At 34.6% G+C, this 22,578-nt stretch overlaps 1 protein-coding gene across 3 annotated transcripts in view; it reads left to right on the forward strand.

The window, feature by feature from the left end:
* The window catches only part of MAP3K20 (mitogen-activated protein kinase kinase kinase 20), a 171,912-nt gene that overhangs the window by 68,775 nt on the left and 80,559 nt on the right, over positions 1-22,578 (forward strand). For all 3 annotated transcript variants that reach the window (XR_013762996.1, XM_079135021.1, XM_079135022.1), the window contains exons 4-5: positions 15,985-16,086; positions 19,976-20,041. Coding sequence is in view for 2 of the 3 variants with exons in the window: in XM_079135021.1 (XP_078991147.1) it covers positions 15,985-16,086; positions 19,976-20,041 (168 nt within the window). In the remaining variant the exon portion in view is untranslated. The remainder of the gene's footprint in view (positions 1-15,984; positions 16,087-19,975; positions 20,042-22,578) is intronic.

Raw genomic sequence — 22,578 nt, forward strand, 5'->3', positions numbered from 1 at the left:
CTGTCAGATGTCACTTTTGTTGCTATAAAGCATTAATAAATCTGATTATATCAATATAATTAAGAATAGTGTTTCCACTTCTACCCATGTTTAATTGTGCTAATTATATCTGCGTAAATGCTATTTAAATGCACTCGCAGCTGCAATGCCAATACTTAAAGGTGCCGTTTAACTAAAATTTCATTTAATTAGTTGAAATGAGAGATGTTTTTTGTAACTCTGTGACCTTTTATAAATTAAGATTTCTTGAGCTATTCATGTTATAATTCTTTGCAAGGCATTTTAATCCCATTAGAGCATTTTTTTCTTCAAGGTCTCTGACGTGAGAACAGTATTTTTCAGGTTTGGTCATCTGATCTGATAATGACCTTGAACTAAATTATCACTTAATTTGGAGCAATGGTTTTTTAACTGACGGAAATACCCTTTCCAAAAATGAGCACATAGAATATTTTGCCACTTGAAAACACAGAAAGACCCATTTTTAATACTCTGTGCTCATATTTGTACAATCCAATGGACAGCTTTAAGTCTACAATAACTATATGTTCAATTTTAAAGTAAATAACTTTGGTCAGGTTCTTTATCATGGCACTTTTTTGATTAAAAGAAAACCAAGAAACCCCTAAAAGAATAGCTCTACTTTCTTCTACCACAGTAGTAAGAACTTGGATTGTCTTTATAGAAAATAGCAATAAAACACCCTCACTGAAAAAAGAATTGTTAATACTTTCTTATAAATTATCTCACCTAATACTTACAATCACTCTTTGAGCAAGGTGAAATAATTTCTGTTTCACAAGTAACAAACTAAAACTCTCACTGAGATGACCCTCCCGAGGTTACCCAGCTAGTGGTAGAAACAGATGGGTTCGCATTTCCCAGACTGAGTTTTCCAGAAGTCCCTCTTGCATGCAAGCCAGGTTCTGGAAGGCTATGAGCTTACTTGTGCTTCAGTTCACAAGGACATTGTTGCTATTACTTCCATCTTCTGGGGATGGGTAGTTTAACATACTTTGCTCTTTAGTAGTATTTTATGTAGGTTCTTAGCAGGAAGGACTTTTTAGACCAAACTGTTATCTTTAGATCTGTACCAGAAATGGGGCATGCTGCAGTTTTCCACTTGAGCCTGTGCTTCCTATTAACATGGATGCCCCAAAATGTGTTTAGTGTTAGGGATAAACCATACCTAACCTTTTATTTCACTGTTCTGACTTAGAATTAGACCTTCCCCTGACTCAATAATCATATGACTCCTTTTCCCCAAGTCCATTTTTTTACTTATAGATCTGAATCCAGTTTTGTGATCCTCATTGGTGGCTGATGCTATTCTTGCCTAGCAGAGGCTATTCCTGTCTACCAAAAAGATTAGAAACTCTGCTCTTTCTATTATACCCTTGATATATAATGCTTTGGAAAAGATTTTAGCTTAACTAGGTCAATGGGCTATTCATGGAATTTTCTAGTATTTTGAGGTGAGGATGAATTGTGGAAATGGGGACTCAAGTCAGGGTGCAAGTCCTTTTCCCAAGAATTTACTGTCAGTTCCAAGGAAGATATGAACAAATTCATTCTTAGCCAGTATATTCAATCTGAGTTACCTCATTCAAAGGAGGGAAAAGGAGTGATACGTTTTATTTTATTTAGTATTTGTATCAAATTAGCCAGTCATTTATTTCATGCATCCTTTTAGCATTTCCTGCTTATACCTGCACCTCCTTAAATTCTTTGGTTAAATTGATTAGTTCTTGATGGATCTGTTTCCCTGCAGAGCCAGTAAGTAAGCAACTGTTAACATTAAACATTTCTTTAAAATAACATTTCAGAATTGTGGCAAAATAACAAATCATATATTTATTTCTTTTATTACCTGTGAAGTTGATTATTAAGGAAACCTATTAAAGAACTTTTGGTGCTTTTAAATGTATTAATTGAATGATTGTCATTATTGCTAGAGATTTAGTTTTAACTAAATGTTTATTTATTCAAACCTTCTCAGTCAACCTTGTATAGCATTAGGATCGAGCAACGCTCTGTGCGTGGGTAGCAGGACATATGCCAGCAGAGCCAAGTGCTGGGGTGAAATGATCCAGTGGACGAGGGATGACAGCACTTACCCTGCCTCTTGAAATGGACACAAGTCTTAGTGTGAGGAGGTGAAGGGAAAAATAAAGATAGGCAGCCAACAGACCTTGCTCACTCAGCTCAGCTAGATACCCCTCTGTGAATCTGGTCATCTGTATCAGATTTTGGAGACTCTGAAGGAGGATGTTTGAATGGCTTGAGTAATTTAACTTGAGTTTGTTAATGAAAAATGTTGTTGCAGCCAGCAGCTATTGTCACTCATACTGAGGGCTTGATAGAATGACTTATCGGAGTAATGGAATGGAATGAGTGCTGAAATGGGAATTAGAAGATCTGAGAGCTTGTCTTGACTCTGCCAAAGCTTCATAGATGGGTCCCTGAGGATCTCTGTATATCTTGTTTTTTTTTTTTTTTCATGTAAATGAATGTACAAGAAGAGAAGAGATGATCTCTGAGAAAGAGTGTTAGTGCCCTCTTATGCATGTGTGTTTGAGGAAACTTTTCATCACAGACTTATAAAACCTAATTATAAGGAGACCTGAGGAAATGTCTAAGAAGCAGCTATTAATTTATTTCCCTTGGAAGGGAAATGAACGTTGTTCCCCTACATTTACAAAGAAATGGAATAACTAGAACCTTAGACTCCAAAGTCGAGAGATAAGATACAATAATAGGTCATCTTTTCTTTCATCTTTGGAAACCTCAGTTCTATACTAGTCCTATTTTTATATATACATACATACATGCATATATACATACATATACACATACTAACATAAATACTTCCCTGTGAGAAGAAAGAAGGGGTTGTTAGATACTAGATCATGTAGTTCTTTTGTAGCAAGCTGATGGGGGAGGAACCCCCACCCAAAGTACTTGATATTCTGAGTGTGAAGAAGGGCTGCCAGACTGGGTTCCAGGGTTCCTGGGAAAGAGATTTGGGATACCAGAGGCTTTGTAGGCTGAATCTTTGTGCTCAGGGGCTGATAGCACCTCTTGTTTGTCACATGTTCCATATCCATACTACCAAAAGTGCTATATAAATTCAATGCAATTCCAATTAAAATCCCAATGACATACCTAATAGAAATAGAGAAAGCAATCATGAAATTCATTTGGAAAAATAAGAGACCCAAAATAGATAAAGCAATCCTTAGCAGGAAGAGCAAAGCAGGTGGTATCACAAAACCAGAACTTCAACTATACTACAGAGCAATAGTAACAAAAATGGCATGGTATTGGTACCAAAATAGGTAGAGAAATGGTACAGAATAGAGGACCCAGAGACAAACCCACATTAATATAGTTATCTCATACTACAAAGAGATGCCAAAAACATACAATAGAGAAAAGATAGCCTCTTCAACAAATGGTGCTGGGAAAACCGAAAATCCATATGCAGGAAAATGAAACTAAACCCCTATCTGTCACCCTGCACAAAAGTCAACTCAAAATGGATCAAGGACCTAGGAATTAGACTAGAGACCCTGCACCTAATAGAAGAAAAAGTAGGTCCAAATCTTCACCATGTCGGCTTAGGACAAGACTTCCTTAACATGACTCACAAAGCACAAGAAATAAAAGCAAGAATCAATAATTGGGATCGAGTCAAACTAAAAAACTTTTTCTCAACAAAGAAAACAATCAACGATGTGAAGAGAGAGCCTACAGAGTGGGAGAAAAATCTTTGCCACTTCACTTCAGATACATAATCTCCAGAATCTATAAAGAGCTGTTTTATTTTTTTCCTGTCAGTGCTGGGGAAAACCCAGGGCCTTACGAATGCCAGACTAGCACTCTACCTCTGAGCCTCATCTCCAGCCCCTCCGTGTTACCTTTAACCACTACATTAAGAGAGGATACTAGTTCTGCATGATTTGTCAGCAAGCCTAAGTTCTCATTAAATTTGACCATGGAAAGCATACTAATTTTTCAGTGCCCAATTTCATTTCCTTTAACTTAATCTTGATTTATTTTAAGCACAGACACATCTAATTTGCATTTTGATATTGTGGTGATCTTTTCTTCTTAGCCAACTAAGGAGAAGTGTCAAATTTTATTATAACAATTTGCAGACATTTGCCTAAATTCATTTGTTCTGCTGGTTGTAATCCAAACTAAGTTTGGTCTTGGTGATATTTTATTATAAAGAGATTTCATAATAATGGTATTTGTTCCAACAGTATTCAGTATGTTTGGCCCTCTATATCTGAAGATTCCCCACCCATGGAACCAACTGAGGGTAAAAAATATTTTAAAAATAATCATAAACAAGACAAATAAATAAACAATACAACTATTCACATAGTTTCTGCATCATATTAGGCATTATAAATAATCTAGAGCTGAATTAAAGCATGGATGCTCCTCTTCTTTTGATGGGTTGTGTCCTGATAAACCCACCAAAAGCTGAAAATACCTCGAGTTGAAAATACCCTAAGTTGAAAATGCACATAATGCACCTAACCTACTGAACATCCTAGCTTAGCAAGGCAGTGCCCCATGGAGTATCAGTTGCTCCCTCTTGTGATCTTGTGCTCTTGTGACCGACTGGGAGCCCTGGCTTGCTGCTGCTGCTCAGCATGGCCAGAAAGTAGAAAAAGTACCCTACTGCATATCACTGGCCTGGGAAAGGTCGAAATTCCAGTGTGTTTTCTACTGAATATGTATCACTTTCACACCATTATAAAGTTGAAAAATTGTAAGCTAAGTTAGGGACCATTATATATGGGAAGATTATATAGGTTATATGCAAATACTATGTCATTTTATATAAAACATGCACCAGGGATATTAGTATCCTGGTGGGGAGAGTCTCGGCTTCACAACTACTGAAATAAGACTGGTGGTGATAGTTTAGTGGATCTGGTAATTTCAAGTTGTTTTCTCAACTATTATCTATAAGACAAAATGGGTTAATTGGTGACTTATGGTGAAATAATAAATTGTTTTATCTCATCATTAGAATAACTTTTAAAGTTATTTTTACATGGTTTTCAGAGTATATGGCCCTCACTATAGTCTAATATGTTTGAAATATAGTAGTTTTTGGATCTCTATATTATACTATCTGTAAATTTATCCCAAGCTACAAGTACCCAATGGCATAGTATTAGGGTTGTTGGATCTTTTGGTCCCTCACTCATTGTTTTTTTTTTTTTTAGGGATGGGTATCAGGGTTTGAACCCAGGGGCACTTAACCCTGAGCTACATCTCAGGCCTTTTTTGTATTTCACTTAGAAACAGAATCTTGTTAAGTTGCTAAGGCTGGCTTTGAACTCACAATTCTCCTGCCTCAGCCTCCTGAGCCGCTGGGATTGCTTTTTAAAGTTATCTTTAGAAAACTTGCTTTGATCACATCCTGAAGTTGTAATTGAGATCTCATAGTTCCAGGCATAATTGCTTAATATGTGTTAAGCTTTGTTGCTCTAGTTCTTTCTTCCTACCCTCTTGCTCCCTCCTTCTTACCTTCCTTTTTTGTGTATTCATATAGGTAACATCCATAAACCTTCAAAAATTAGCTTCCTTTAAGAACGTCTCAGGCTTATGTATTTCCTCCAAAACAATATTTTCTTGTTCAAAATGAATTGAGAGTACTGTACAATATGAAAGATTTTGGAAGTGTCTGAATATAAGACGATTCAACTCTCTTCTGAGAATTTTTTTTTTGTAGTGTCAGAGATGAATCTTTATATTTGGCATGTACAGTTCTTAAAGGTTATAAAACAGTCTTCTATTCTATCAAATACTATTTTAGAATTGCATATACGAATGGTATATCACTAGAGGTGTTTTTATTTATAGGAGGCAATATATTTGTTTAGAATATATAGGCTACTAATGCCCTTATTATTACATTGGGCCAAGCCCTTTAATTATAAAATATAAAGCTTTTCTTGTCTATTCCTTTATTATAATCTTATCCTATTTGACTAATAGCTATTATATAACTTTGGTGTCAAAATAAAAAATTGCACACATAAAAACTAAAATTATGAATCTTATCCACTGAGAGAATTAATGTTTGCTATGAGTATTAGTGTTTTTCTCAAGGAATTATTTGCCATGATAACATACATTTAATTACATGAAAAAACTTTAATTTCAGAGAGTTGTTTCTACCTATGTCTTTAAAAAGCAATACTTGTTGAAGTCTTGAACGTTATCATGATGACGATGATAATTATGATAAATCGTTAAAGCCTGGAGGGAATAATGAGACTCAACTCTTTTCCAAATTGACCTTTAATATAAAAAAGAAATATCTTGGAGGGACTTCAAGAAATGGATGAATTAGGAGTTCAATAGCTCCTGTCTCCAGAAGACACCTATAAATCGAGACAAAATTTTCAGCACTCTAGAAACTGATGAAAGGTATGGAGAAATCTCACAAGTGTTTATACTTGAAAAATCTTCTAAATTTTGAGTAACAGTGGGAATCAGCAGTGTTCTTGCCTGAGGTTCACGTTCTTTTTACCCTACCGCCACCCAGCTGAGGCAGCACAGAGAGCAGGGTATGGCGATTGACAGCTGTATTGCCACAGTCCATGGGTGTTCTTTAGATCAGAAATGGCGAAGAATGCCTACATGCAGCAGCACTGTCAGTGAGAGTGATGTTCTTGGTGATGACAGAGCAGGGATGGCCACCGGCTCCACTAGCTTGAACTAATGGTTGTGATTAGGGTGAATATATTCTGGCTGAGGCCATGCCTATGTAAAAGAGAGTGGAGAGGGCCCTAGTACCTATCTACACACTGCGTGTAGGTCTTGGGACTGTGCACATTTGTGAAAGAGACCAAAAAAAGGCCCATGAAAAGTAAAACCCAGGACAGACTTGGAAACAGCCTAAACTTTGAATGTGCTCTCACTGCTTGCATGCAGACCCATCAGCTGTGGGTATTTGAGCACAACTTCTGGCTTACTATTGGCTGATTATTAACCTAGCAGATGTGGAACAGTCTCTAAAAGGCTAGGCTTATAAATAAAAGCAAGATTGTATTTTTAGGAAAAAAACTGAGTGGAATACATAACTGGGCACACTGTGGGAGAGACAGATTTAATACATTTAGCCCAAGCAAGTTAGTAAACAAGCAAGCAAAATTGGGTAAAATCAGAATTCAGATTTTCTGTAATACATTATATAACCTATCCAATTAAAGAAAATAAGATGTGGGACTGGAGTTGTGGCACAGTGGTAGAGCACTTGCCTGCCATGTGTGAGGCCCTGGGTTTGATCTTCAGTACTGCATATAAATTAATTAATTAATTAATTAATTAAAAGATCCATTGACAACTAAAAAATATTTTTAAAAAATAAGATGTAAAGAAACAGAAATGTATAACTCATGTTCAGGAAGAATAGCCACTTATGGATATAGTCCCTTAATGTCCCCAGATATTAACACACAAAGCTCAGTCATGCTGGTCATGCAATCAAACATGTATATAGGGTAATAATGTCCATCTCATTCCACCATCCTTCCCACCTCACTCACTCCCCTGTGCCCAATCCAAAGTTCCTCCATTCTTCCCTAATACCCTCCCCCATTATGGAGCAGCATCTGCTTATCAGAGAAAACATTCAGCCTTTGGGTTTTTTAGATTTTGGCTTATTTCACTTAGCATGATATTCTCCAGCTTCATCCATTTACCTGCAGATGCCATAATTTCATTCTTCTTTAAGGCTGAGTAATATTCTGTTTCATATATATATATATATATATCACATTTTCTTTATCCATTCATCTGTTGAAAGGCATATATGTTGGTTCCATAATTTAGCTATTGTGAATTGAGCTGCTGTAAACATTGATTTGACTGTGTCACTGTAGTTTGCTGATTTTAAATCCTTTGGGTATAAACTGAGGCATGGGATAGCTGGGTCAAATGGTGGTTCCATTCCAAGTTTTCTGAGAAATCTCTATACTGCTTTCCAGAGTGGCTGTACCAATTTGCAATTCCACCAGCAATGTATGAGTGTACCTTTTTCCCTACATCCTCCCCACACTTGTTATTGCTTGTATTCTTGATAATTGCAATTCTGACTAGAGTAAGATGAAATCTTAGAGTACTTTTGATTTGCATATTTCTAATTGTAAATACCAGACCTTAAACTATACTACAGAGCAATAGTAACAAAAATGGCATGGTATTGGCACTAAAATAGACATATAGACCAATGGTACAGAATAGAAGACACAGAGACAAACCCACATAAATATGGTTATCTCATACTAGACAAAGGTGCCAAAACATACATTTGAGAAAAGATAATCTCTTCAACAAATTGTGCTAGGAAAACTGGAAATCCACACATAGCAAAACAAAATTAAACCCCTATTTCTTACCTTGCACAAAACTCAGTTCAAAGTGGATCAAAGACTTAGGCACTAGAGCAGAGACCCTACACCCCACTATACAACAGAAGAAAAGTAGACCCAAATCTTCATCACGTTGGCTTGGGACCTGACTTCCTTAACAAGAATTCCTAAAGTGTAAGTAGTAAAATCAAGAATCAATAAATGGAATGGATTCAAACTAAAAAAAACTTCTCAGCAAAGGGAATAATAACATGAAGAGAGAGCCTACAGAGTGGGAGAAAATCTTTACCACACACACCTCAGATAGAGCACTAATCTGCAGGATATATAAAGAACTTTAGAAAACTTAACACCAAAACAACAAATAACCCAATCAATAAATGGGCGAAGGAACTGAATAGACACTTCAGAGAAGAAGAAATACAATCAATCAACAAATATATGAAAAATGTTCAACATCTCTAACAATTAGAGAAATGCAAATCAAAACAGACAAAGCTTTTAAAACAGTATGTTCAGCTAGGTGTAGTGGCCCATGACTGTAATCCCAGCAGCTCAGGAGGCTGAGGCAGGAGGAATTTGAGTTCAAAGCCAGCCTCAGCAACTTAGTGAGGCCCTAAGCAACTTGGCAAGACCCTGTCTCTAAATAAATAGATAAATAAATAAATAAATAAGTAAGTAAGTAAGTGCCCCTGGGTTCAAAACAAAACAAAAAACAAACAAAAAAAATTATGTTCAAAGGAGTAAAGGAAATTATATTGAAAGAATTAAAGGAAAGTATGAAAGCAATACTCAACCAATAGAAATTCTTAAGTAAATAGAAATTATTACTTTTTTATAGGGATGCAGTGGAAATACTGGAGGTAGAAAAGAGAATTTAAATGAAAAAATTTCTAGGGTGACATAACAGCAGATTTGATATAGTGGAAGGAAAAAAACAGTGAACTTCAAGCTAGATACATAAATCATCTAATATAGAAAAGAAAAAAAATTTAAAGAAAAATAAATAATGTCAGAGTCTGATAGGACAACATCAAGTGTACCAATGAATGTATAATAGGAAAGAGGAGGGGAGACAGAAAAATATTTAAGGAAGTGATGTCCAAAAGCTTCATAAATTGGATAAAATGTATTAAATCTACATATTTGAGAAGTTCAACAAATCTCACGTAAGATAAATGCAAAAGAACTCACACCTAAAGCATAGTCAAATTGTTAATAAAGACAAAGTAAAACAAATCTTGAAAGTAGCCAGAGAGAAACAACTCCTCACACACAAAGAAACACCAGTATGATCAGTAACTGACTTCTCACCAACAATCTTGGAGATCAGAGGCAACAGAATAACATTTAAAGTGTTAAAAGTAAAAACCGTATCCGGCAAAATGATCTTTTATAAATGGATTAAACATATGCGTGAATAGAGGATGAGGGAGCTTATTGCTATCAGACCTGCTTTATCACAAATCCTGGGCTGGTGGTGAGCTCAGTGGTAGAGCTCATGCTTAGCCTGTACAAGGGTCTGCATTCAATCCCAGCTACAGAAAAGAAAGAAAGATGACAGGCTATCTTTCAGGATGAAAGGAAATGATACCAAATAATAATTAAATCCATAGTGAGAAGTAATGGGTATGGGAAATGGTAAATTTATGAGTTAATATAAGACTCCTTTAATATACACTAATTTCTCCTCATAACATCTTTCCATACACAACATTTTATAAAGCAGTACATTTTTGTTGACTTTAAAACAGATGCAGAAATCATGTTCACAATAATAGTATTGTAATGATGGAGGGAATGGAGTTATGTTGGAGAAGAGGGTATATAAAAAGTTTTGTATTTTAGGTTAGTATTAATTTGAAGTGATTGTACTGTATAGTTCATTTTTCAATCCTTTGTATCATCACTAAAAAAGTCACTCAAGAAATACACCAGGTGTGTGTTGCACACCTGTAATCCTAAGGAGACTTGGGAGGCTGAGGGGCAGGAGGATAATAAGTTTGAGGCCAGCCTCAGCAACTTAGCAATACCTTGTCTCCAAATAAAAAATAAAAAGGAACGCGGATGTAACTCAGTGGTAGAGCACTCACCTAACATGCGTGAGGTCCTGGATTCAATCCAGTATAAAAAATATAATATATCCCTAGTATACATATATATAGATATACATACTTACACAGTAGTATATATATTATATAAATATATATTTATATATGAATTGGTGTAGGGTATGGTAGCACACACCTGTAATCCCAGTGACTCTGAAAGCTGAGAAAGAAAGATCACAAGTTGGAAGCCAACCTTGGCAATTTAGCAAGGCCCTAAACAACCTAGCAAGACCCTGTCTCAAAATAAAAAATAAGCTGAGATGTGGCTCAATGGTTAAGCACTGCAGGGTTCAGTCCCCATAAAAAAAAAAAAAATTGGCCAAGGAATTAAAATGATACATTTAAAAATACTATGACACAAGAGGACAAGAGAGGAGAAAGAGACTACTGAGAAGGACAGGAGACATAGAAAACAGAATAGCAAATGTAAACCCATCTGTATTGATAATTATGGTAAGTGTGAATATTCTTAACATTGAGTTGAAAGGCAGAAATTATCAGACTGAATTAAAAGAAAAAAGCAAGATCCAAATTATACTGTCTACAAGAGACATACTTTAGATTCAGAGACATAAATAGGTTAAAAGCAAGGGAACAGAGAAAGACACCATGTAGACAATAATCATGAGAGAGCTGGAGGAACTCTATCAATTTCAGACAAAATAGACTTAAGAAATATTACTAGAGACAAATAGGTCCATTTTAAATGATAATGATAAAGCAATCAATATATATTGATTTATACTGATTATTAAAAGTATGTGGAGCAATAATTTATACTGATTATAAAAAGTATGTGGGACAAAGGGAGAAAAAGGCCATTAAATAACCAAACTGAATTCTCCTTTCAATAATTGATAGAAAAACTAGACAGACTCAGCAAGAATATAGACTTGAAGAGCATTCTCAACTAACTCTAACACATATAAAGAGCACAGCACCCAACAGAGTACATATTTTTTCAAGTACATATAGAACATTCTCTAAAACATATCATAAGTGAGGCATTAAAATAAGTTACAGTATATCTTAAAGAATTGATGTTGTACAATATATGTTTTCCAGCCACAAAAAAAATTATATTAGAAATCAACAACAGAAAGAAATATGGAAAAACTCCTAATATTTGGAAATTAAACAACATGTTTCTAAATACCCACTGGGACAAAACCAATCAGAATGAATTTTAAAATGTTTAAAATTGAAAGATTATAGAATGTGGATGAAGCAGTATTTATAGGGAAATTTATAGTTTATTCAGATTTGATATTGATAATCTAAGTTTCTTCAACTTGAAGAAACTAGAAGAAAAACAAAGTAGAACTAAAATAAGCCAATGAAAGGAAATAAAGTCTAGAACAGAACTCAATAAAATAGAAAGCAGAAAAATAATGGAGAAAATCAATGAAAACTCCTACAGAAGTTTAAAAAGATTATAAGGGAATGTTATGACCAACTTCATATTAACATATTAGATGATTTAGATTCAATGAATGAATTTCCTAAAAAAATACAAATTGTCAAAACTGACCCAAGAATAAAACAATCTGAATAAGCCTATAAGAAAAATTTTGAATTAATAATTTAAAATATTTCCCTAAGAAAAGCCCAGGCCCAGATGATTTCACTGGTCAATTTTAGCTGCCATTTAGAGAAGAAACAATATCAATTCTTCCCACACTTTCAGAAGACAGAGACCAGTGTTCTCTAAGGCCAGGATTACCCCTGTACCAAAGCCACATAAAGACATATGACAACTACAAACCGATATTCCTCATACAAATAGATGCAAAAATCCTTAATTAATAAATATATGAAAAAGTGTTCAACATCTCTAGTAATTAGAGAAATGCAAATTAAAACAACTCTAAGATTTCATCTCACTCCAATTAGAATGGCTATTATCAAGAACACAAACAACAATAGATGTTGGCATGGATGTGGGGAAAAAGGCACAATTTTACATTGCTGGTGGAGTTGCAAATTGGTACAGCCACTCTGGAAAGCAGTGTGGAGAATTCTCAGAAAATTTGGAATGGACCCACCATTTGACCCAGTTATCCCACTCCTCAGTTTATACCCAAAAGACTTAAAATCAGCATACTACAGTAACACAGCCACATCAGTGTTCATAGCAGATCAGTTCACAATAGCTAGATTATGGACCCAACCTAGATGCCCTTCAACAGATGAATGGATAAAGAAACTGTGGTATATTACACAATGGAATATTATTCACCCATAAAGAAGAATAATAGTATGGCATTTGCAAATAAATGGATGGAATTGGAGAATATCATGCTAAGTGAAATAAGCCAACTCCAAAAAACCAAAGGCCAAATGTTTTCCCTAATAAGTGGAGAATGATATATAATGGGGGTGGGGGTGTGGGGAGTGAGAGAAGAATGGAGGATCTTTAGATTATGTAGAAGGAAATGGGGGGGTATGAAAAATGGTGGAATGAGACAGACATCAGTACCCTATGTACATGTATGATTACACGAATGGTATGAATCTACATTGTGTACAACCATAGAAATGAAATGATGTACCCCTTTGTGTGCAATGAATCAATATGCAGTCTGTAAAAAATTAAAAAATAAATAAATAATTTAAAATTTAAAAAAAAAAGGACTGAACATCAGAACTAAGTGAAATTTTTCCCAGAAATGCAAAGTTGGTTTAACACTTGAAATCATTTAATGTAAGGCACTATAGTTGATAATATAATAAAAGACAAGATCTTTATATGAATATTTCAAGACGCAGAAAAAGCATTTGACAGATTATAATACCCATTGATAAGGAGAATCTCAACAGACTAAGGTAGAAAGCAATTTCCTTGACCTGATAAATAGCATTTACAGAAACCCACAGCTCATATACTACATGGTGAAACGCTTGATGTTTTCCCTGAGACTGAGAACAAAACAACAAGTTTCACTCTCACCACATCTATTCAGCTTGTACTGACGGTTCTAGCTGGTTGGATCAGGTAGGAAAAAGAAATAAATACGTCCAAATTGGAAAGGAAGAAATAAAACCATCTTTCATAACATCCTATTGTAGAAAATCCCAAGGCATCTACAAAAAATAAAAATTTCTAAGTCTAATAAGCATGTTTAGCAAGGTCACAAAGAAACTAATTCTATCATAGTAGTTTCAAAACGAATAAAATAGTTGATTGTAAATTTAACAAAATAAGTTTAAGACCTATACAATGAAAAGTAGGGAACACAACTGAGAGAAATTAAAGATCTAAATAGAAAGATATTTCATGTTCATGGTTGAGACGATTCAGTATTGACAGATGGCAGTTCTCCCCAAGTGATCCACACATTCAATACAATTCCGTCTAAATCTTTGCATTTGTAGAAATTGACAAGACAGTCTTAAAACTTACATGGAAATGCAAAAAACCTAGAAATAGCCAAACCTGTCTTTATAAAGAACTAAGTTTGAGGTCTAAGAGTGCTTTATTTCAAAACTCACTTTAAGTCTGCAGTAATCTGTGCAGTATGATGTTGGCTTAATCTACATAGATTAGTGGAACAAAAGCAAGTCTGGGGGAAAATATATTTGTGTGTTGATTTCCAGCAAAGGGGCCAACACAATTCAATAAGCAAAGGATGGTCTTTCCAGCAAACTATGCTGAGATGATTAGAAATCCATACATAAACCAAACAAACTTGAACCCTTACCTCATACCCTAGACAAAAATGAACTCAAAACACATCATAGACCTAAGTATAAGGGCTAAACCTATGAAATGTTTAGAAGAATAGGAGAAACTCTTTGTGCCTTTGGATTAGGCAAAGAGTACTTAGATATGACACCAAAAGTACAAGGCCATGAAAGAAAAATCTATAAATTGGAATTCATAAAAACTAAGAATTTTGCTCTTTGAGAAATCATGTTCTTAAGAGAATGAAAAGACAAATGACAGATTGAGAGAAGAGATTTGCAAATCATATGTGTGATGAAGGACTTGTACCTAGAATAAAGAACTCTTAGAATTCAATAAAACAACCCAATTTAGAAATGAACAAGAGATTTGAATAGTTTGCTTTAAAATATATATATATATATATATATATATATAGATAGATAGATAGATAGATAGATAGATAGATAGATAGATATAGATAGATATATAGATTCATATATATATGCAGGGGACTGGGGTGTAGCTCAGTGGTACAGCACTTACCTAGTGTGTGTGACCAGGGTTTGATTCCCAGCACAGGGTAGAGAAAAAAAAAAAAAAATCTATGTATAATAAAGAAGCAATAGGAAAATGTGTTCAACTTCATTAGTTACTAGGAGTATGCAAATTAAAACCATTACAAGATACTACTAGTGTAGCATAATCATAAAGATAGTATCAAGTATTGACAGAATGTGGAAAACCAAACCCTCACTCATTGCTTTTGGAAAATAGAAAACGACATGACCTCTTTGGATAGCAGTTTGATAGTTTCTTAAGATAAATTTACCATATAACCCCTACTCCCAGTAATTTACCGAAGAGAAATGTACATATTTCCATACACAGACATGAATGTTCAGAGAAGCATTATTCATAATAACCAAAAACTGGGAACAATCTAAGTATCTCTCAACTAGTAAATGAACGTAGTATATCATACCATGGAAGAGTGTTCCGCAATAAAAAGGAATAAAGCATTGCTACATGCCACAACATGAATGAACCTTAGAAACACTGCTGAGGGAACAAAGTCAGAAACAAATACCACAACTGGTCTGATTCTATTTACCTGAAATTTCCAGAAAAGGCACACAAATAGTGAGAAAAAGCTGACTGTCAGGCTGGGGGTGAGAGTAGTGATTAAAGTGGCACAGGGAATTATTTGGGATTACAGAAAGGCTCTGAGACTGGATTGACATGATTGTTGCCCAGCTCTATAACTTTACTAAAAGTCATCAAAGTGTACACTTACAGGTGGTGAATTTTATGGCATGTAATTTTTCCTCCAGGAAAGCCGTTTTTAAAGGAATCTTCTCACTTTGATCTGTGCTTAGATCTTGAGAGCTTGTCTAAATCCTGATGCAACAAGGATTGATTTATTGATGATTTTTAACAAACTCTAATTTATGTATTTAATAGTATTTATCTCATAAGAATAAGAACTTTTAAAGAAATACCTATTTGCCTGTATGTCTCTGTTTCAGCTATATTTTCCCAACACCTCTTTGTGTTTCTCAGTTCCTTCTAAATAGCTTTTGATTCTCAACTGAAGTTTACTATTCATTTTGTATTAGTGGTCTTGTCTTTCACAGACCCCCCACCCCATAGGAATGATATTAATTTTTAGAAACCACAGTAAAAAACAAATTTTATATACTTTTGATATCTTTTGCTAGTGTAGTTTACTGATAAAAATATAGTCTTATTTATGAAATGCACCTTGGTTTTAATTATGTGCTTATCTTTCCTTTTAAAATAGAATATGCTTCTCTGGGATCACTCTATGATTACATTAACAGCAACAGAAGTGAAGAGATGGACATGGATCACATTATGACCTGGGCCACCGACGTAGCTAAAGGTAACATTGCTTGGTGAATTCTTATATAATTGGTGGGAGCATTTCCCTACTCTGACATGGGGACTTTGGTTAGAAGATTTTTGATTCTGTTTATTAGATATTCTTTTTTCAGAACAAAGTGAATATTAAAAAATTCTGCAATTCACTGTACAAATAGTATTTTAGGTCACTACCTTTCAACTCCTGAATTCCTTTTCTCTTTTTTCTTTCTTCATTTCTTTCCCTAAAATAAAGTTCTGCAAAATCAGTAAACTCAGGGTGGATGTTTTAGCCATGTTTTGTGACATTGTAATTGACCACCTTTATCCACACTTTAAATATTATAATTCTATTGTCATGGAGAATCTCTCCCTAGTATCTAAAAACATGATTTATTATAGGATTAGCGCCAGTCATTTTGTATACATAGTAATATATTAAAAATAGTAACAACTTGCCAAAAAAGTTTTATTTGTCCTGCCTTGTAAGAGCAACTCAGATTTTATTTTATATTCAATGTAAACTTGGACATCATCTTTGGAAATAAAATAGTTTTAATATGCAAAATTCCTAAATAAGGTGCCTACTCCCCCACCCCCTGCTACCCCTACTATAAATTCCTCTAGGGGCTAATGTTTTCTAAAGTAATTCAAATTCCATTTATTTTTATCTTTTTTTTCCATTTTCCTAACTGAACATTTTTTAGTTTTATTTATAACTGTCAGAGTTACTTTGGAAACAACTTAATCTAAGTAATGAATGCTGGCAGTTACATTTGTATTCTACTAACCTCTAGGAAGCAAGTGTGTCCACATTTTACTGGAGGCATTTAACTCTTTACATTTACATAGCAAATGTAAACGGCACATACTTTGCTTTCTCTCCAGGGTCACCCCGTGATGTCCAAAAGCAGTAGTCTTTCCTTTGAGGAATTATCTTAACTGTTTGAAGTGTTATGCATACCTGCCAGATTTTTCAAATACAGAGTTAAAATTTTTCTTAAAGTTTTATGCTAGATGCTGCTACTGAATGATGCTTCATTACCTTTTCAGAATAACAAGCTCTATGTTTAGGATGGAGTATGTAAAGCTTGGGTTATGTTAATGAACTTAATTGTGTATTCATGCATCAAGCATCTCAGATCAATCTTTAAATTTCACATTCTTTAAGATATTTTCAAGTAACATCACAATCACCTCTCTACATGTCAGTGGTATGCAGGGACCACCTGTGTATAAGCAAGATGATGTGCTGCCTGCAGTATTGTAAAATATACTTACACAGATGGAGCTGCATGTATGGGCTGTTCTTGACACTTAACTTTATAGACATTTACATTTAAGGTACTTGACCAATTACATCCATGTTATTACTTCATGGCACTTAACATGGATAGACAGCAACAAATTAACTGACGTCAGCACTCTGCTTCAAGCTGTCCCTGGTTCCTAACCTGTAACACACACACACCCTGCCCCACCCCACTCCTGCCACCTCATCCATATCTGTGGCAAGACTCTTGGTTCTAGAACAGCTGTGACCTTCTGGAGTTTTTCAAGAGTGCCAGACTAGCAGTCTGCTTCAGAAGGGCAAGGAAGAACAGAACAGAATAAAGTAGCAAAGTGGAACATGAGGTAAAGGGTAGGAAAGGAGAGAATGGGAGTAGACACCCTGAATGGAGTCCAAATCTATGAAGTATTAAAATCCCTTCTGCCAGATTGGTGAATTGATCTGAAAGGCAAGTGCTAATGTATTTGGCCTCAGCTGAGAATGTCTTACCTATTTATAATCATAAGTAATTTGTAACTTTTTAAAAATTATTTTAGATGGCCTATAAAATGAAACAGAAACAATGCTTTAAGAATTCAAACCTCTCTAGTAAAGCTAGGAGTAGAACTTGGAGATTAAATAGGAAGACTTGACTTCGTTGATTCTGTTTCAAGTTCAGCTAGGCACCTCTCAGTTTGACTGTGATTGAAATCACTGAAACAACAATATGTTGAGAAATCAGAGACTGAATAATTCATTCCATGAACGAGAGTGGATCCATGCATTTTGTAGTAGTCATTGCTCACCATCATACTGTTGGAAGAGTTATGTCCTCAAAGCTAAAAAAGATTCACTTGTTTCTGGATGGGAGGAGGAATTGGGGTGGAAGCAAGTACATCTGAAATTGTGTCAAGTCAGTCAACAATGCATAAAGGAACAATTAAGCAGATCAGCTTGGATCCAGTCTTGAAATGTCACCATTGATTCCAAATCTCCCCAAAAGTCTCTTCAGTGACACCATCAGGTCTTTTTTTAGGAAACTTTGAATGTTAAGCCTGATTGACATATTTTTTAACCTTCTAAATGGTTTGCAATAAAAATGAGGCTGAATTATAGTTGGTTTTATAAAACAAATTAAATAGAATTTTATGATTGTGACTACTACAGTAGTAATATGTACACTAAATATTATTTAAGTATGTACCACACATTGCACACAAATAATTTATGGTACTTTTCCTTATAATAATTTGCTATGAGGAAGAAATTGCCTGTATTTTAAACTTCTATACTTGAGTCGTGCTTTTTGAAATCTTTGTCAGCAAGTGTAGAAACTGTCATTATTTCTAATAGTAATTAAACAGATTCTACCTGAAAAATTATTCAGGGATTTGATTCTAAAGCAAGAAAGAGGTAACTATGAAATTGGATCATAAGATTATTAAATGTCACCCATGTTGTAACTATTGAATTTTTATGATTTGAAGTCTGTAGAACTTCATATTAAAAGAGATTCCCTTTGTCCCAGTTGCTTCTTTCTTAAGAGCATTTAATTACTAATACTTTTGTTAACTTCCTCCTTTTCAGTGATATCATTGTATGACATTTTTATTTTTTTCTTATTTTCTTTGTTCTTTCATGATTCTTCAATATATAATAATCAGAATGGTAGCAGAATAGTGGATTATTAATAAATTAACCTTTGTAAAATTGAAATATTCTGTATACTTTAAAAAGTGAAAGCCTAGTTATTAAATTGTTTGATAAAAGCAACCTGTTTGATTTGGCAGTGGGAAGGGCTCTTCCTTCATTATTTAGAACAGAGAACTGGAGAAATAAATACTCAGTAGAAAATATTCTTTTTCTTTATCCTAAAGGTATAGATAATACAAAAATATGAGCGTCAAACACTACTAAGGAGATAACCACAAAATTTATCTTTTTAATTCAGAATAATGAATCCATTTAGTTTATACTGAAGTATCTTGATTCATATTATAAATGTGTTGGAGAGAATTTTGTAGTCTGTTTAAACATAGATTATTTCAAATATTTATCCCAGTGAAAATAGTTTACAAAATAAGTATTTTGTAACTACTATATATTTTTCTATCTTAAGATCATTAAATCCTTTACCAGGATAACTAATCAGTCCTTCTGGCTCCCAGTCCTACCCTATCTTCATTCCTAGGTCTTATTGGGATGACTACTGAGAAAATAAACCAAGCTGCACCTGGGTAACTGCAGACCTGAGACATCCAAATGCAAATAAGAAAGCCTGTCACAACTTTGGCAGATACAGAAGGCAATCGGTAGTGGGATACCTTAGTCACAGAGCACTTCTTGCAGTGATTACTGTGCTGTATTCGTGCAAACTCCAGAAAGCTAAGGCGGCCTTATTAGGTATTGTAAGAAGCTAGCCATACCAATCAAATTCCATCCTCTAAGAGATTAAGATATATAAATTTTCTTAAATAAATGTTAGTAATGTAGTCATATCCTATTTCCGTTTTAGCAATCCTGGAAGAATAGAACACATGGATTTACTTTCTGCTATTGAATTCTTTGTAAAATTATGCAAGGTTATACTGATGTAATGTTGAAAATATTAATAGGTCTTTTTTCCTTCTTGTATGAAAAGGAATGCACTATTTACATATGGAGGCTCCTGTCAAGGTGATTCACAGAGATCTCAAGTCAAGAAATGGTAATGTAGTCAAATGCTTTTTTTACACATTTTATTATAGATTACATGCACTTGTATGTAGAAATAAGGATCATGCTTTATATATCTTTTGTGATCTGTTGTTTGACTTACCACTAATACTATGAAAATTTTTCCACTATTAATAAATATTAAAATTCTCTATATTGTTTGAGGAGTCTGCACAGTGTTCCACTGTATGAATGTAGCACAGTCGGAATGAGGACAATTTGGATTGTTTACATTTTTTCTATGATAAGAAAGTTTGGTTTAATACCTTCCAGCCAAATTTTTCAACACATCCTTAATTATTTCCCTGGTGTCATTTCCTAAAAGAGGTATTGCTGGGTCAAAGTGTGTAGTCATGTATTTTTAGTTTTCTATTTTTACATGGTTCTCTGCACTAGCATTTTTGAGTTCTGTTTCTGTTACTTCTTCATTGTATGTTATATTTTTATGTCACCCATGCCAATATTACCTGGAGTAGTGCCCAAAAATGATCAGTATGCTTAGGAGTTTGGAAATAAAGGCCTTTATTTCCCTTCTTTTCTTCTGTACTTTCTATAGTCCATTTATGATTATATGTTTTATATTTTGGAGAGTGAACATTTCAAAATAACTTGCAGGATTAGACATTACCTTCAAGTAGAAATGGTAACAGTGCTTCTTCCATTACATCACTTCAAAGTTATGGGAGAAGGGCAGTAGGGTTATTTAGCTTTAGCAGAACTAGCATCAGAGTTTGCTACTTTAAAAAAGTAGCCGAGAACATCAGAGTTTGCTTCTTTAAAAAAAAATCTTTCTATCAATTACATATTTTGATGACTTCCAAGCAACTTGCAGTAAGGAAGAGAATTATTTATTTTAGAAAATCTTTAGGTCAGTGCAGCAGAAATGAGTGTTTGATAGTAGTGTGATCCTCAGAATGGGTAGTGATAGCAAGTAGAGGAGGAGGTCCAGGGAATGAGGCAGGTCTGTTTGCCCATACTTAGGACTGTGAGGTGTGTCTGGCAGGGGTGGGAGAGATGGGAAGGAAGGGAACTTGTTGGCAGCTGCCACTCATCAGGAGTCCAGGTCGAACTCCCAACCTTGCCCTGCCAGCTGACTCTGCCTGACTATCTTGCCCTCTTCTAAGTCATCACTTATCCTTTGACTCATCTTAGAAGCTTACTGGAACTAAACATTCTTGATACATAGATGACTGATAGGAAAATCATTAGGGAATAAACTAGAATCTATTAGGAAGTATCAGAGTTTTATGACTGCAAGTTTTCAGTTCATGCTCAGAATTTCAATTTCAACAAGTTATTTGATTTCAATATATTCTAAATCTTCCACAAGAGAATAGATTAACTAATTTGTGGGTTTGTCTATGCTATCATTATGAAGACCATATAACAATGGAGAATGTTAACATTTCTTAAAATTATAATCTGTATAGTTACTTGATAGGAGCACAAAACTCACATTGAAAGAATAGAGACTCAATTTTTTGCCTTTTTTCTTGGGAAAAGGAACAAGAATTCCAGTTTCTATGTTACATATTTTTATAATGTTATTTTTTAAAAGCATTCGTTAATCTTACAATGAGATAAAGTAGTAGAGATATTTTCAAAAACAACTGAATATAATATTAGCAATATTTACATTTTTATTTGCAAAGGTTTGTAGCACACATGTAATACCATGTTTACCCTAAGGGTGTTTCTACATATGAGGTCATTCAAAGATTATTTTCTCCACTTATTAAAATCATTAGTAGCAGCTAATAAAACCCCATACTGCTCATCTACTATGTTCAAGGCGTTGAGTGACTAGTGACTTACAAAGAAATACCAGAAGCAGTTCTTCAGGCCTCTGTCCTTGGGTTTCTCTCCTCTTATGGTCTCCCACTCCCACTTACACATTAACACCCCCTTACAGATCTCAACTTCAGAACTGTCTGCTTATTAGACATCTGTGTGGACATTGTACATGACCCTAAAATGTATTTTGTCCAAATTAATCTTTTCATCTTCTCCTTCAACCCTGAAAGACCATTCCTGCATCCCTCTGCAGTGAGTGGCAGTACAGTTGCCCAAGCCGGAGGTTAAATAAAATGGAATTAGCTGTTTGAATCCAGAGCTCCTGTTCTAGCCATTCAGCTGTTTTAGTCCTTTATCTGATTTCATCCTTGAAACCTCCTCCTCTATATTCAGCTATTCATCCAGCCTCACTGCTCCTGTGTCCTGAGTATTTTTTCTTCCTTCTTTTTTTTTACTTTAAAAATCAGAGCATTATAGTTAAACATAACAGCTGGTTTCATCCCAACAAGTCATACATGCATGGAATTCAGTTTCAGTTCACATTCTTACCCCTTTCCTTCCTGTCCTTCCGCTCCCCTTTCTCTTTCCTTGACTCTATCTTGATCTTCCTTTGACTCATCTATTAATTTATTTCTGATTGATTCTCTCTACTTATATATAAAGAAGAAATTGTTGTATTAGCTGGTAAATGGTTGGAAATGGAGAACATTGTGCTAACAGAAATATGTCAGTCTC

This window comes from Sciurus vulgaris, assembly GCF_902686455.1.
Source record: "Sciurus vulgaris genome assembly, chromosome: 3".
NCBI lineage: Eukaryota > Metazoa > Chordata > Mammalia > Rodentia > Sciuridae > Sciurus > Sciurus vulgaris.